Raw genomic sequence first — 14,459 nt, forward strand, 5'->3', positions numbered from 1 at the left:
CACCCTCTATTCATTATCAACTGCTCTACCCCACATTCAATACATTATTTACTCCCCCACCCACAAAATTCATTATTTGTTCTCCCCTAGATCATCACTTGTTCTTCCCACCCCCACCTTCAATTCATCATTTGCTCTCCCCACCTTCAATTAAATTGCTGTCCCCCGTCCCTCAAACTGAATTCATAATTTTCAGTCCCCCTCCCCTCCCCCCACTTCATCATTTGCAGTCCCCCCACTTTATTTTGAAGTCCCCTTACTTCATCCATTGCAGTCCCCTATCACCCCCTCACTTCATCTGCAGTGCCCCTTCATCATTTGCAACCCCCTATCCCCCTTTCATTTCATCATGTGCTGTCTCCCCTCAGACACACTTCATCAAGTGAAGTCCTCCTTATCCCCCCTTTATCATGGCAGTCCCCCTCTCCCCCCACTTCATCATGTGCAGACCCACTCCCACACTTCATCATGTGCAATCCCCCTTACCCCCAACTTCATATGCAGCCCCACTCCCCTTTCATCATGTGCCATCCCGCTTTTCCCCCCACTTCATCATGTGCTGTCCCCTTCCCCCACTTCTTCATGTGCAGTCCCCCTTAACCCCCACTTCATGAGCAGCCCCACTCCCCCTTCATCATGTGAAGTTCCCCTTACCCCCACTTCATCATGTGCAGCCCCACTCCCCCCACTTCATCATGTGCAGTCTCCTTTAACCCCCAAACTCCATCATGTGAAGTCCCCCTTAGGCTGCCATCACACTAGCAGTATTTGGTCAGTATTTTACATCAGTATTTCTCAGCCAAAACCAGGAGTGGGTGATAAATGCAGAAGTGGTGCTTATGTTTTTATTATATTTTTCCTCTAATTTTTCCACTCATAGTTATGGCTTATAAATACTGATGTAAAATACTGACCAAATACTGCTAGTGTGACGGCAGCCTTACAATCTGAACTTCATCACTTGCAGTTACCTTCACCCCCTCACCCATTGAATTCATTTTATAAAGAAAGCAAAAAAGTTTTTCATACTTACTTCACTGTCGCTCTCCAGCAGTGTAGCTCTGCTTTCAGCGTCCGGTACATGTCGGTGATGCGTGATGACATCATCGCGCAAGCGACGACACCTGAACCAGAAGTATAGAGAACACGAAGGGAGCAATAGCTGTGCAGCCGTCAATGTTAAACTGCCATACATAGCTCCCAGCCCCAATGCAGACATGTGCACTGATGTCTGCGCCGCAGGCCTATAGCGCACAGCACTTGGGGCCTGATGACGCACAGCTCTAGGGGCCCGATGAGTAGAAGCACAGGAGCGGGGTCCCAGAGCTGTGGGCCCCATTCTGTACTGCTGCTCACTGGGCCCCATACAGAAGTAAGGGCAGTAATGCCCTGATGGTGGCCCTGCATGTCAGGTATAAACATTAAGAATAGGCCGGTTACAGATGGCTGTATTTTAGCGTTTACTTTGCGACCACAACACTGGGACTTTTTAAAGGGAATCTGTCACCTGGTTTTTGTTACCTGATCTGACAGCAGCATAATGTAGGAAAAGAGACTCTGATTCCAGCGGTGTGTCACTTAGGTTACTGGGTGCAGCAGTTGTGATACAATCAGAGTTTTTAGAAGTAGCATGTAACAGATTTCAGAAAGCTGCCCCTACCCACACCACAGCTTTCTGTGTACATTGTCTATTGACAATGAGCTGCTTATCAGAGGAGGAGTCAGGGTTGGACCATTTTTCAAGGGGGGGACAAGTCCAGGCAGCGATAATTGTATTGAAACAGCAAAACAAAGTCTAATCAGTAACACATCCTTGAAATCAGTGTCTAAGCCCTCCTGCTGGACTCATGTTACATAGCAAAAACTTGCTTTGCTTTTACTGTGGATCTACTCTGACAGCTATTTGACATCAGGAAGGAGTGTTTATGTGAGGACAGATTTTCTAGTGCCTGACTGTTTTCTGACTTCCAGATCAATACAGGGAAACAAAGATGTAATACTTTCCTTTCATCCTCGCCCTTCTTCCCCTGTACACATTAGACAAAATTTAGCTAAACCAACTACTGATGGGTGAACGTGCTTGGATAATGTGTTATCCGAGCATGCTCAGGTGTCATCCAAGTATATTGGGCATGCTCGGATAATTGTTATGACCTGGTGGTCAGGACAATAATGGACCTGGTGGTTAAGAGCACACGGAATGACCTGATAGTTACTGATAATAAGGACGAGCTCTGGGACGTGGGAACTCTGCTGACCGCAATCCCTAAACCTATCAAACACACTAGAAATAGCCGTGGATTGCGCCTAACGCTCCCTATGCAACTCAGCACAGCCTAAGAAACTAGCTAGCCCTGAAGATAGAAAAATAAAGCCTACCTTGCCTCAGAGAAATTCCCCAAAGGAAAAGGCAGCCCCCCACATATAATGACTGTGAGTAAAGATGAAAATACAAACACAGAGATGAAATAGATTTAGCAAAGTGAGGCCCGACTTACTGAACAGACCGAGGATAGGAAAGGTTACTTTGCGGTCAGCACAAAAACCTACAAAAAGACCACACAGAGGGTGCAAAAAGACCCTCTGCACCGACTCACGGTGCGGAGGCACTCCCTCTGCGTCCCAGAGCTTCCAGCAAGCAAGACAACAAATTAAATAGCAAGCTGGACAGAAAAATAGCAAACCAAAGAAATACAAGCTGGAACTTAGCTTCTGATGGGAAGACAGGTCACAAGAACGATCCAGGAGTGAACAGACCAATACTGGAACATTGACAGGTGGCATAGAGCAAAGATCTAAGTGGAGTTAAATAGAGCAGCAGCTAACGAATTAACCTCGTCACCTGTGAAACTCAGAAACACCCACCAGAGGAAGTCCATGGACAGAACCAGCCGAAGTACCATTCATGACCACAGGAGGGAGCCCGACAACAAAATTTACAACAGATAATATGTTCTTGTCCTTGCGGCTGCATGATTTGTGAAGGTAGAGAGCCGTAACATATGTGGAGATTGGCAAACAAACAGGAAATTCCTGCATGTGTCCTAGCTGTCTACCGCCATAAAACATGCAGCTGCAGGGACAATAATATATAATCCAAGCATGCCCAAGATACTCAGATAACGCCCGAGAATGCTCGGATAACAGTTAAGCTAGCACGTTCGCTCATCACTGCGCAGGCACCGGTGGCACCATCGTGGAGGAGGAAATTGTTTTTATCTTCTCCAAAAAAGATGGCGCCACTGGCGCATGCGCAACAGCAGCTATTGGATCACAGCTACGTACACTGATAGCCGGTACTGCGCAGGCATGGATGGCATCATTTTAAAATTGATTTTTTTTGTATACTCCTCAAGAAAATCTCAACCATATGTAGTAACCACACATTAAACATGCAATTCTGTTGCAGTGCAGTTGCCACAGCTGGTTCAGAACACCACATGAAGACCCCCACAGCCCACCCCAGAGCACAAGCATATCATTAACTGAATATAAAAATTAAACAACAACCACGAGATGGATTTCATCAACCCAGATATCATTTTTATCAGGGTAACGGCGCAGACCTGACACTGACACCAGGTTTTACCTGGTGAATATCTATATATCTCTATAGAGATATAGACCCTGATTCCAGTGATGATTTGCCCCCATGGCTGCTTACTGTAATTTCAATAAAAATGACTGTTTTATCAGACAGAGATACCACTAGAGGACTAGTAAACCTGCTGCCATGTAGTCCTCCATATTCATGAGCTCTGTTTAACTCCGCCCCCTTCACTGGCAGCTTTCTGCCTATGGGTAGTGTACACAGAAAGCTGCCAACCAGTGATCAGTGGTGTAGGCAGGGTTATAAGGAGCTCAGCATTCAGAGAACTGCTGGATCGGCAGCAGATAAAACTGATTTGATCAAATCTATAGCAAGCAGCCCAGTAAGTGATGCATCACTGGAATCAAGGTATTTGCCCTTCCATCATGCTGCCCTCAGATTCCATTTAGTGGTGTTAAGTCATCTACACTTTAAAGTCCTAGAGTGTTTCACACAACAGGATATAAAACACCAGTATACAATAAAACAGGTTGACACATGTATAAACCCCACATATGTGGAGGATCACATACAGTAATTTGACCATCCCCCCTGGAGAGACCCTGTTCTCCCTCAATCTATCCATACTTTTAACAGAGTTGCACTTGGAAACATTCGTTTTGTTTTTATGCAAGAATTCTGATCAGATTCTGATCTAACACTTTGATCAAATTTTCCCGCTGAGTGCCTTTATTTATACATTTATAAACATGAGCGATGAATTAAATATTCAGACTGTTGGATTTCCTCACACGTTTGTTATTGATGCCCACATAACCATGGGTACTTGTACGAAAGACAGCAAACATAAAATAAGAAAAGTGAGACCCTGCATTTAATGCTCATTTGTCTATTGTTTTAATAAGTAGCTGTATGGCTCACAACCCATGTGCTTTAGGCCTTGTGCACATTTTGAGTATTTGGTCAGTATTTTACCTCAGTATTTGTAGGCCAAAACCAGAAGTGGGTGATAAATACAGAAGTGACATGTTTCTATTATACTTTTCATCTGTTCGACTCCTGGTTTTGGCTTATAAACACTGATGTAAAAACCCTGGCCAAATACTGAATGTGCGCACAAGGTCTAATGCTTTATGAGACCATGTTCATACTTTCAGTATTTGGTAGGTTTTTTACCTCAATATTTATAAGCCAAAACCAGGAGTGGGTGATAAATACAGAAGTGGTGATGTGTTTCCATTATACTTTTCCTCTGATTGTTCAACTCCTGGTTTTGACTTACAAATACTGAGGTAAAATACTGACCAAATACTGAGTGTGTACATGTGTCAAGAGTATTTGCTGAGTTTTTGATGCTGCAGATTTTCTGCACCATTTCAGCACACATTAGGAAAATTGGGGTACTTGCATTTTCCCATTGCGTTTTTGAGTATGTTTTTTTTAAATGCTTTTTTTTACTCTTTTTGATGTGTCATGTTTTTAACTAAAGCTGTCTTGTTTTAAAATTTTCCTGGCATTTGACCTTGAGAACACTTTATTAACAGTCATGTGCAGATTACATGCATTTTTTAAATGCGAGTTCTCAATATCTAACGAAAATCTACGGAGAAAATCTGCACATAAAATTCAAGAGAAATTGACGTGTTGCGGATTTGATACACGCACCGCATGCAAATTTACTCTGTGTAGAAAAAGCACAAGGAGATTAGATTTCTAGAAATCCCATTCAGTTTCCAGACCGCATCATGTCAATTTGTCTTACGGAGACACAAGTCTCCGAACGCAAGAGAAATTTCACCATTAGACCGGGTCGCACTTGTGTGTGCAATGCGAGAAACTTGTGTGAGTTTTTCGCATCAATACCCGGCACTGCCGCCGGCACTCGGGACCGGAGTTTGCGGCTGTATGTATTTCTATTCAGCTGTACGATCCGGTCTGAGTGCCAGCGGCAGTGCCGGGTATTGATGCGAGAGACTTGCGCAAGTTTCTCACATTGCCCTCGCAAGCATGACCTTGGCCTTAGAATGTAATCGATGCGGTGAATCCACACTTTTCAGTGATTACATGCGGATTCACCCTCGTTCTATAGTCGGCAGCGCGTTGGACGCAGCGAACATGCGCTGCATCCAAAGCGCTGCCACTTCTTGACCATTTGCACATGCCCTATCAATCCAATATTTTCCAAATCAAGGATAACTGAAGGGTTTCTGTGCAAAAAATAAGGTGTCTCTGAACTATACCTGCGATTTCTCATCTTGTGTTACAATAGTGGGGGTTTATGTGAACAATATTGCTTTTATAGTTTTTTGCAGCTGATATAAAAAATAATATTTGACAAAAATGTTGACATTTTGGGGAATATTCAGCTTACTGCAAAAACTGGTTATTCATCAAAGAGAAAAACCTGCACTAGATTAATCAATAGACAAAAAAAGTGCATTCACTTAATGAAGGTGATGTTGTCTTCAACTCATGGCCAAAATAAGCGTCTGTAAGGAGCCCGGCCGACTGCACAAGAGTTAAATCCTTGTGAGCTACACTGCAAATACTTTGAAATGCTTTGTACTTTATCTTTTCAGTGTAAGCACAGAAAGGACATGCACCAGTAAACAGGGGGCTGGAGGAAGAGGGAGAGGGAGGCAGAGGCATGATATATATGGTTTTCCGTAATGCTTTGTTCTGGAGAGAGCCAGGTATTTCACCTTGGCACAAATAACAAATGTCTCCTATGCCAGAGGGCTCCACAAACCGTTGCCGAATGATTCTACCCCTGTCCTACTATATAATACTGCAACATATTCCTTTATAAGGGTTAACACGTGTAGGACATGAAGTGAGGTACTGTGATATTTTTTTGGTTGCTTTTTTCATTAAAACACTTTTCTCCAGATACTCCAATAATAATAATAATCTTTATTTTTATATAGCGCTAACATATTCCGCAGCGCTTTACAGTTTGCGCACATTATCATCGCTGTCCCCATTGGGGGTCACAATCTAAATTCCCTATCAGTATGTCTTTGGAATGTGGGAGGAAACCGGAGAACCCGGAGGAAACCCACGCAAACATGGAGAGAACATACATACTCCAATTTTCTATCACACTCTAAACCTCCTCATAGTTTAGGCCACGTTTCCACCAATCCAGACATCCATCTTATTTTCTTTTCCTGTGGTCATAAAACACCAGAGGGAAACTGATGCCAGAGGGGATCCCATAGTTCACCATTCGATCGTTTACAATCACCCAACGCATCACTTGCTGCACTAGAGCAAAGAGTCAGATTATGAAACAATACATGTTACGTTTTTCAATGCGACTGACCAGTTTTGCAAATGAAAAAGCCAGATGACCAGATGATAACTGAGGACATTTGCACATGAGTTGTCATCAGTTGAGGAACAAGAAAACTGATCCGGTTGGCCTGAATATATGAATATATGGAATTTATGTATATACGTGTCTTAATTGGACTCCTTTAGGGCTCGTGCAGATGACCGTATTTTTTGGTCGGAGTGACAAAAAAATTGGATCACACTCTAACCAATGCTACTCTATGGAGTCATGCACATGTTTGATTTTTTCCGCCGGCTGAACCAGTCCGAGAAACAAGTCATAGCATTCATGAGTTTGATCCGATTATTATCGGATCACACTCGGCAGAGCAAGTCAATGGGTCCCTGAAAAAATCGGACTGCACTTGGATGTCGTCTGAATGTAGTCCAATTTTCATGGACTGACAGACTGGAGAATTTTTTTCCCCATCTTCTCATCGGAGAAATTCATATCACATTCTGATCGCAATCTGATCACAACATTATTGGTCCCATTCTCTTGGGTTGAGAATAATGGTGAAAGAGAATTTTTTTTTCCCAAACAACGTGTTTCAGCCCACAACAACCTTCATCAGGTATATTATAATATTACACCTGAAGGAGGCCGTTGTGGGCTGAAACGTATTGTTTTGTTCTTATTAAAGTGTTCTAATAAATTTGTTACTGAACAAATTATCTCCACCTCTAAACTATCCCTGTCTTCCAGAAGCACCAAGAAAGGAATTTTTTTTTCTCTTTTACCATTGTACTCACACACAATCCTTGGATTAAGGCTGGCATAGTTCCTGCAATTGTGCTGCATACCGGAAGGCTATAAGTAGTGATGAGCGAATAGCATTGTTGCTCGGGTCTCCCCAAGCATGCTCGGGTGATCTCCGACTATTTTGTAGTGCTCGGACATTTAATTTTCCTGGCCTCAGCTGCATGATTTACAGCTGCTAGCCAGACTGAATACATGTGAGGAATGCCTGGTTGTTAGGGAATTCCCACATGTACTCAGGCTGTCCAGCAGCTGTAAATCTTGCAGCTGAGGCAACGAAAACTAAATGTCCGAGCACTACAAAATACTGTACTTGGAGATCACCCGAGCGTGCTCGGGGAGACCCGATCAACAATGCTATTCGCTCATCACTAATTATAAGGAGTGGATCCATCATACGGATCAATTGAATGTACATACAAGACATCCAAAGGGTGAGTGCAACAATATATATTTTCTTAAGTACACAACTCAGTGAGAAAGACTCACCCTAATACATAATGTCCACTAAACAATCTCAGAACCTCCCAAAAGTGAACATTGAGCCAAAATATCAAGAAACGTTGGTCAAATAGTTTATTAAGTATGATTTAAAAATGGAGAAACTGACAAGATAAATCACAAAAAAGCCACGGTGGCAAAACGTACGTTGGAGCTGGAGTCCTTGGGAACTACAGATCATCTCTACACTGGTACCAGTATTTTCTTAGAGACTTTCCATGCACTTTATTTAGTCTTTTTAGATCGTTCATGATACACTTTAGCACTTATAGGTTTGTCCTTTTGGAGATTATTCTCCAGCATGTATATTTGATCTGTACCCTTCATGATGTATTTTTGCACTATGATATTTATTGTGATTTATCTTGTCAGTTTCTCTGTTTTTAAATCATACTTAATAATCTATTTGACCAATGTTTCTTGATATTTTGGCTCAATGTTCACGTTTGGGAGGTTCTGTGAATATATATTTTCTTGCGGTGAATATACACCTACACTTAGACTCTGTGCCCCTTATCTCCCATTTTAGATCTCTTTCCAATATCCTTAGGTTGAGAATATAAGATTGAGTGACCTTGATCTAGAAATTGGCATTTTTGTTTGCAATTCAGGAAGAAGAGAACATGTTGTCTTTATGCAATGAATTACGGTAATTACCATTTGCTTTTCCTTTCCAAAGGTTGGATGATTGATGCCGATAGTCGCCCCAAATTCAAGGAGCTGGCTGCAGAATTTTCTAGGATGGCAAGAGACCCTCAGAGATACCTTGTTATACAGGTAATTTATACCACATATGTGCCTAACAAGTGAACACATACACTGTGCAAATATTAGAGTAGTGTTCTCAAGTTTGGAAGTTATCTTGATTGACAGTCGCTCCATCCACAAGGAGCTTTTTAGAACCAGAAGTTCTCTCGATCGGTGAGGGGTTCCAATGGTCAGACCTCAAGAAATCGGGAATTTATCCCCATAAAGATGGCATAACTTCCAAACTGGAGAATATCCCTTGAACTATTTTTACTACTTTAGGTTTTTTCTGTAGGGCTTTTTCTTTTTATTATATTTGTGCTAATAACCTATATTATAATGTCATTATAGGTGCAGACAGTATTTGTAGTAGTTTACCAATTTCCACTATTAAAGCCATTGAATAACTATTGTTCCGATGCAAATGATCAAATTATGAATTTAAATGTAGTCAGTGAGAACCATACTCCATGCATAAGTGCTTGAATGGGTTGGCATTGATTGAAAAAGTAGTCGTTAACTCTTGTCTGTGAGCTGTATCAGATAGGTAGTTCATTCCCACTCAAGTGGCTAAGCCTTAGCTGTAGTATCAGACACAACCCAGGTTGGAACTGTTTCTGGAAAAAAAACAGTAACTTTCTCAATCCAGGACAACCCACTTAAAGGGAATCTGTCACCAGGTTTTTGAAATGTAATATGAGGACAGCATGATGTAAAGGTTAAAACACTGAATTTAGTGATTTAGTGATGTATCACTTATTAAGCTGTGTGCAGTTGTTTACTTACAATGAAAGTTTTATTACCAGGACTTTATCACTGCCAGGACCTGGTGCTTGTGTGAGCTCTGGTCTGACCACGCCCCTCCTCTAATAATCAGCTCACTGTCTCACTAGTGTGGGCAGGGTTAGCTTTCTCAGGTCTGCTACATGCTACATTTAAAATCTCTGATTCTGTCACAACTGCTGAACCCAGTATACTAACTGATATATCATTGGAATCAGGGTCTGTTTTCCTACATTATGCTGCTCTCAGATGAGGAATCAAAAACCTGGTGACAGATTCCCTTTAATATGTAAAAGGAGGTTCTTTTATAAAATTTGACATATAACTTCATATTAACACACAGCAATTTTTTAGGACAGATTTCTGTGACTGTCCTGATTATCCGAATAGTCTTTAGAGAAATCTTTGAACATTTAGATGTATGGAATATATTTTTTCCCGTTATTTTTTACAAACAATCTGCTGTGTGAAAATACTTTTTATTGAAAAATTGTTAATTTCTCCTATGTAATAATAATAATAATAATAATGATAGTAATGAAAGTGTACTTTACAACATCCACAAAAGGGTCACTTCCACCCTGGGGTGGATTAAGGGTAGCCAGGGCCCCGGGGTGTTCAGACTCTGTGGGCACCACGGTCATGTGACGGGGTCATCATATACCTGAACCAGATTATTCTAGAAAAATAGTTGCTGAGTGAAACTCCACTTCTCACCTATCACACATTAACAGTTCCCATCACCAGATCACACATATAGCCGGCAGATTTTGTTTTGGCCAAAAGATTTTTCCAGCCGCTACCATAACACGGTAGACACTTTTGGCCGGGCCCTACTCTACAGTAACCTATTAAATATTTGTTAAAATATGCAATACAATTTAGGTATATTTTTATTTATTGTTCAATTTTTAAAATGACTAATAATATCACATACAAGGAACAAATACAACACCATTACCAGACCACATATTACCACCAGTGACCGAATAATATCACATACAAGGAACTAATACCACCGCACCATGACCAGACCCCATATTACCACCACATAGTGACCAAATAGCACATACAAGGGACAAATACCGCAACACCATGACCAGACCACATATTACCACCACAAAGTGACCAAATAGCACTTACAAGGCACAAATACCGCAACATCATTAAAAGACCACATGTTACCACCACATAGTGACCTAATACTGCAATACTGATCAGTGATAAAAAACCACAATACTATCACCATAACTGCCAGTATTCACAGGAGATCTGTACTTAGTATGCAGTTGCAGTGTCTGTGTAGAGGTAATATAGTGATCACCGGTGACATTATACACAGGACCTCTGTATATAGTATACAGTGTACAATGTCAGTGTATAGGTAACTGTCATGATTCCAATGGCAGGGAATCACAAAAGGACAAGCACCAACGAGCTCTAGGGTGATGGAACCTGAGCTGACCGCGACCCTAAACCTGAACACACAAATAACAATAGCCGGGGAACGTGCCTACTAGAGTTGAGCGACCTTGACCTTTTTAGAGTCGAGCCGGGTTTCGCGAAACCCGACTATCTCAAAAGTCGGGTCGAGTGAAATCGGCCGATTATGACGTAAAGTCGGGATCGACCGAAACACGAAACCCAATGCAAGTCAATGGGGCAGCATAGTCGGCAGTGAGTGGGGGCCAGGAAAACACCTAGAGTGCCCATTTTAATGTCAAAACCATCCATTCTTCTTAATGAAGCTTGTCAAGCGTAATTTACCTTATAATAATTGGAAGGCATTTGAAATTGGGGTTCATTTGGCTAAAGTTGTGGTGGGTAGGGCTGGTTCAAGTAATTAGTGGGCCCAGGAAATCTGGACCACGTCACGGCAGTGGAGCAGGGAGAGGTAAGTATTTCAACTTTGCAAGTGCTGTGAACCTGAGCAAGCAGGGGGGGCCCACTCGTTGGCATTGGCACTGGCACAGGGCCCCTCAAAGTACAGCGGTGTGTTTGCACGGCGGGGGCGCCTCCCACCGGCAGCAACACTTTTGCGTACTATGAGAGGCCCTGTGCCAGTGACGTCGCCAACTAGTATTCCTCCCCCAACCTGATGAAGGAACCTGCACTTTCATCTGCACCTTCCTCTTTGTCCCCGTGTAAGGTGGTATGGTATGCGGGAAGAGCAACCTGACTTTCAGCAGGGTCACAATGTTGTTGTGTAGCGTGCACGGGGAATGTTGCGTTATGGGTCAATGTACCAGCAGACTCATCTATCACTGGCTGGGCAATGGGCAGGATGAGGAGGAAACACAGATATAGGCCCAAAGAATAAAGTTGGCTAAATGCAGTTCAAAATTGGTAACACAGGAATAACCAGGGGGCATTGCAGTGGAGGACAACTGGAATGAGAGGCTGACACAGAGAGTAGGCCCAAATCAGTAAGTAGTCGAAATGCAGTTCAAAATTGGCAACCGTAGTAAACAGGCGGCACAGCTTTGTTCAGTGGAGGAGAACAGCAAGGAGTGGCAGACACCGATAGTAGGCCCCAACCCAACTAGTAGGCCAAATGCAGTCTAACATTAACAACTACTTAACGAGCGCCTGAAAACGGAATTTGAGGACAGGAAACCAGGAGAACAGCAAGGAGTGGCAGACACCGATAGTAGGCCCCAAACCAACTAGTACGCCAAATGCAGTTGTTCCGTTTAACCACAATTTAATGAGAGCCTGAAGATAGAAGTTCAGGAAAGGCAACCTGGAGAACACCTTGGAGTGGAACACACCATCTCTCTACACCCCATACCCAATTTGTAGGCCTAATGCAGCGTAGTTTCCAACAACTACTAAACGAGAGCCGGAAGATCGAAGCTAAGGAAAGGCAACCTGGAGAACACCTTGGAGTGGAACACACCATCTCTCTACACCCCATACCCAATTTGTAGGCCTAATGCAGCGTAGTTTCCAACAACTACTAAACGAGAGCATGATGATCGAAGCATTGGCGAGGAAACCTGGGGAACACCTTGGAGTGGAACACACCATCTCTCTACACCCCATACCCAATTTGTAGGCCTAATGCAGCGTAGTTTCCAAGAACTACTAAACGAGAGCCGGAAGATCGAAGCTCAGGAAAGGCAACCTGGAGAACACCTTGGAGTGGAACACACCATCTCTCTACACCCCATACCCAATTTGTAGGCCTAATGCAGCGTAGTTTCCAAGAACTACTAAACGAGAGCATGATGATCGAAGCATTGGCGAGGAAACCTGGGGAACACTTTGGAGTGGAACACACCATCTCTCTACACCCCATACCCAATTTGTAGGCCTAATGCAGCGTAGTTTCCAACAACTACTAAACGAGAGCCGGAAGATCGAAGCTCAGGAAAGGCAACCTGGGGAACACCTTGGAGTGGAACACACCATCTCTCTACACCCCATACCCAATTTGTAGGCCTAATGCAGTGTAGTTTCCAAGAACTACTAAACAAGAGCCGGAAGATCGAAGCTCAGGAAAGGCAACCTGGAGAACACCTTGGAGTGGAACACACCATCTCTCTACACCCCATACCCAATTTGTAGGCCTAATGCAGTGTAGTTTCCAAGAACTACTAAACGAGAGCCGGAAGATCGAAGCTCAGGAAAGGCAACCTGGAGAACACATTGGAGTGGAACACACCATCTCTCTACACCCCATACCCAATTTGTAGGCCTAATGCAGCGTAGTTTCCAACAACTACTAAACGAGAGCCGGAAGATCGAAGCTCAGGAAAGGCAACCTGGAGAACACCTTGGAGTGGAACACACCATCTCTCTACACCCCATACCCAATTTGTAGGCCTAATGCAGCGTAGTTTCCAACAACTACTAAACGAGAGCCGGAAGATCGAAGCTCAGGAAAGGCAACCTGGAGAACACATTGGAGTGGAACACACCATCTCTCTACACCCCATACCCAATTTGTAGGCCTAATGCAGCGTAGTTTCCAACAACTACTAAACGAGAGCCGGAAGATCGAAGCTCAGGAAAGGCAACCTGGAGAACACCTTGGAGTGGAACACACCATCTCTCTACACCCCATACCCAATTTGTAGGCCTAATGCAGCGTAGTTTCCAACAACTACTAAACGAGAGCATGATGATCGAAGCATTGGCGAGGAAACCTGGGGAACACCTTGGAGTGGAACACACCATCTCTCTACACGCCATACCCAATTTGTAGGCCTAATGCAGCGTAGTTTCCAACAACTACTAAACGAGAGCCGGAAGATCGAAGCTCAGGAAAGGCAACCTGGAGAACACCTTGGAGTGGAACACACCATCTCTCTACACCCCATACCCAATTTGTAGGCCTAATGCAGCGTAGTTTCCAACAACTACTAAACGAGAGCATGATGATCGAAGCATTGGCGAGGAAACCTGGGGAACACTTTGGAGTGGAACACACCATCTCTCTACACCCCATACCCAATTTGTAGGCCTAATGCAGCGTAGTTTCCAAGAACTACTAAACGAGAGCCGGAAGATCGAAGCTCAGGAAAGGCAACCTGGAGAACACCTTGGAGTGGAACACACCATCTCTCTACACCCCATACCCAATTTGTAGGCCTAATGCAGTGTAGTTTCCAAGAACTACTAAACGAGAGCCGGAAGATCGAAGCTCAGGAAAGGCAACCTGGAGAACACCTTGGAGTGGAACACACCATCTCTCTACACCCCATACCCAATTTGTAGGCCTAATGCAGTGTAGTTTCCAAGAACTACTAAACGAGAGCCGGAAGATCGAAGCTCAGG

General features: G+C 43.3%; 1 protein-coding gene across 2 annotated transcripts in view; it reads left to right on the forward strand.

Annotated features, from left to right (window-relative positions):
• The window catches only part of ERBB4 (erb-b2 receptor tyrosine kinase 4), a 1,426,503-nt gene that overhangs the window by 1,301,546 nt on the left and 110,498 nt on the right, over positions 1-14,459 (forward strand). For both annotated transcript variants that reach the window (XM_069733421.1, XM_069733420.1), the window contains exon 24: positions 8,827-8,924. In XM_069733421.1, coding sequence (XP_069589522.1) covers positions 8,827-8,924 — 98 coding nt within the window. The remainder of the gene's footprint in view (positions 1-8,826; positions 8,925-14,459) is intronic.

This window comes from Ranitomeya imitator, chromosome 7 (genome assembly GCF_032444005.1).
Source record: "Ranitomeya imitator isolate aRanImi1 chromosome 7, aRanImi1.pri, whole genome shotgun sequence".
In the NCBI taxonomy this organism is placed as follows: Eukaryota; Metazoa; Chordata; class Amphibia; order Anura; family Dendrobatidae; genus Ranitomeya; species Ranitomeya imitator.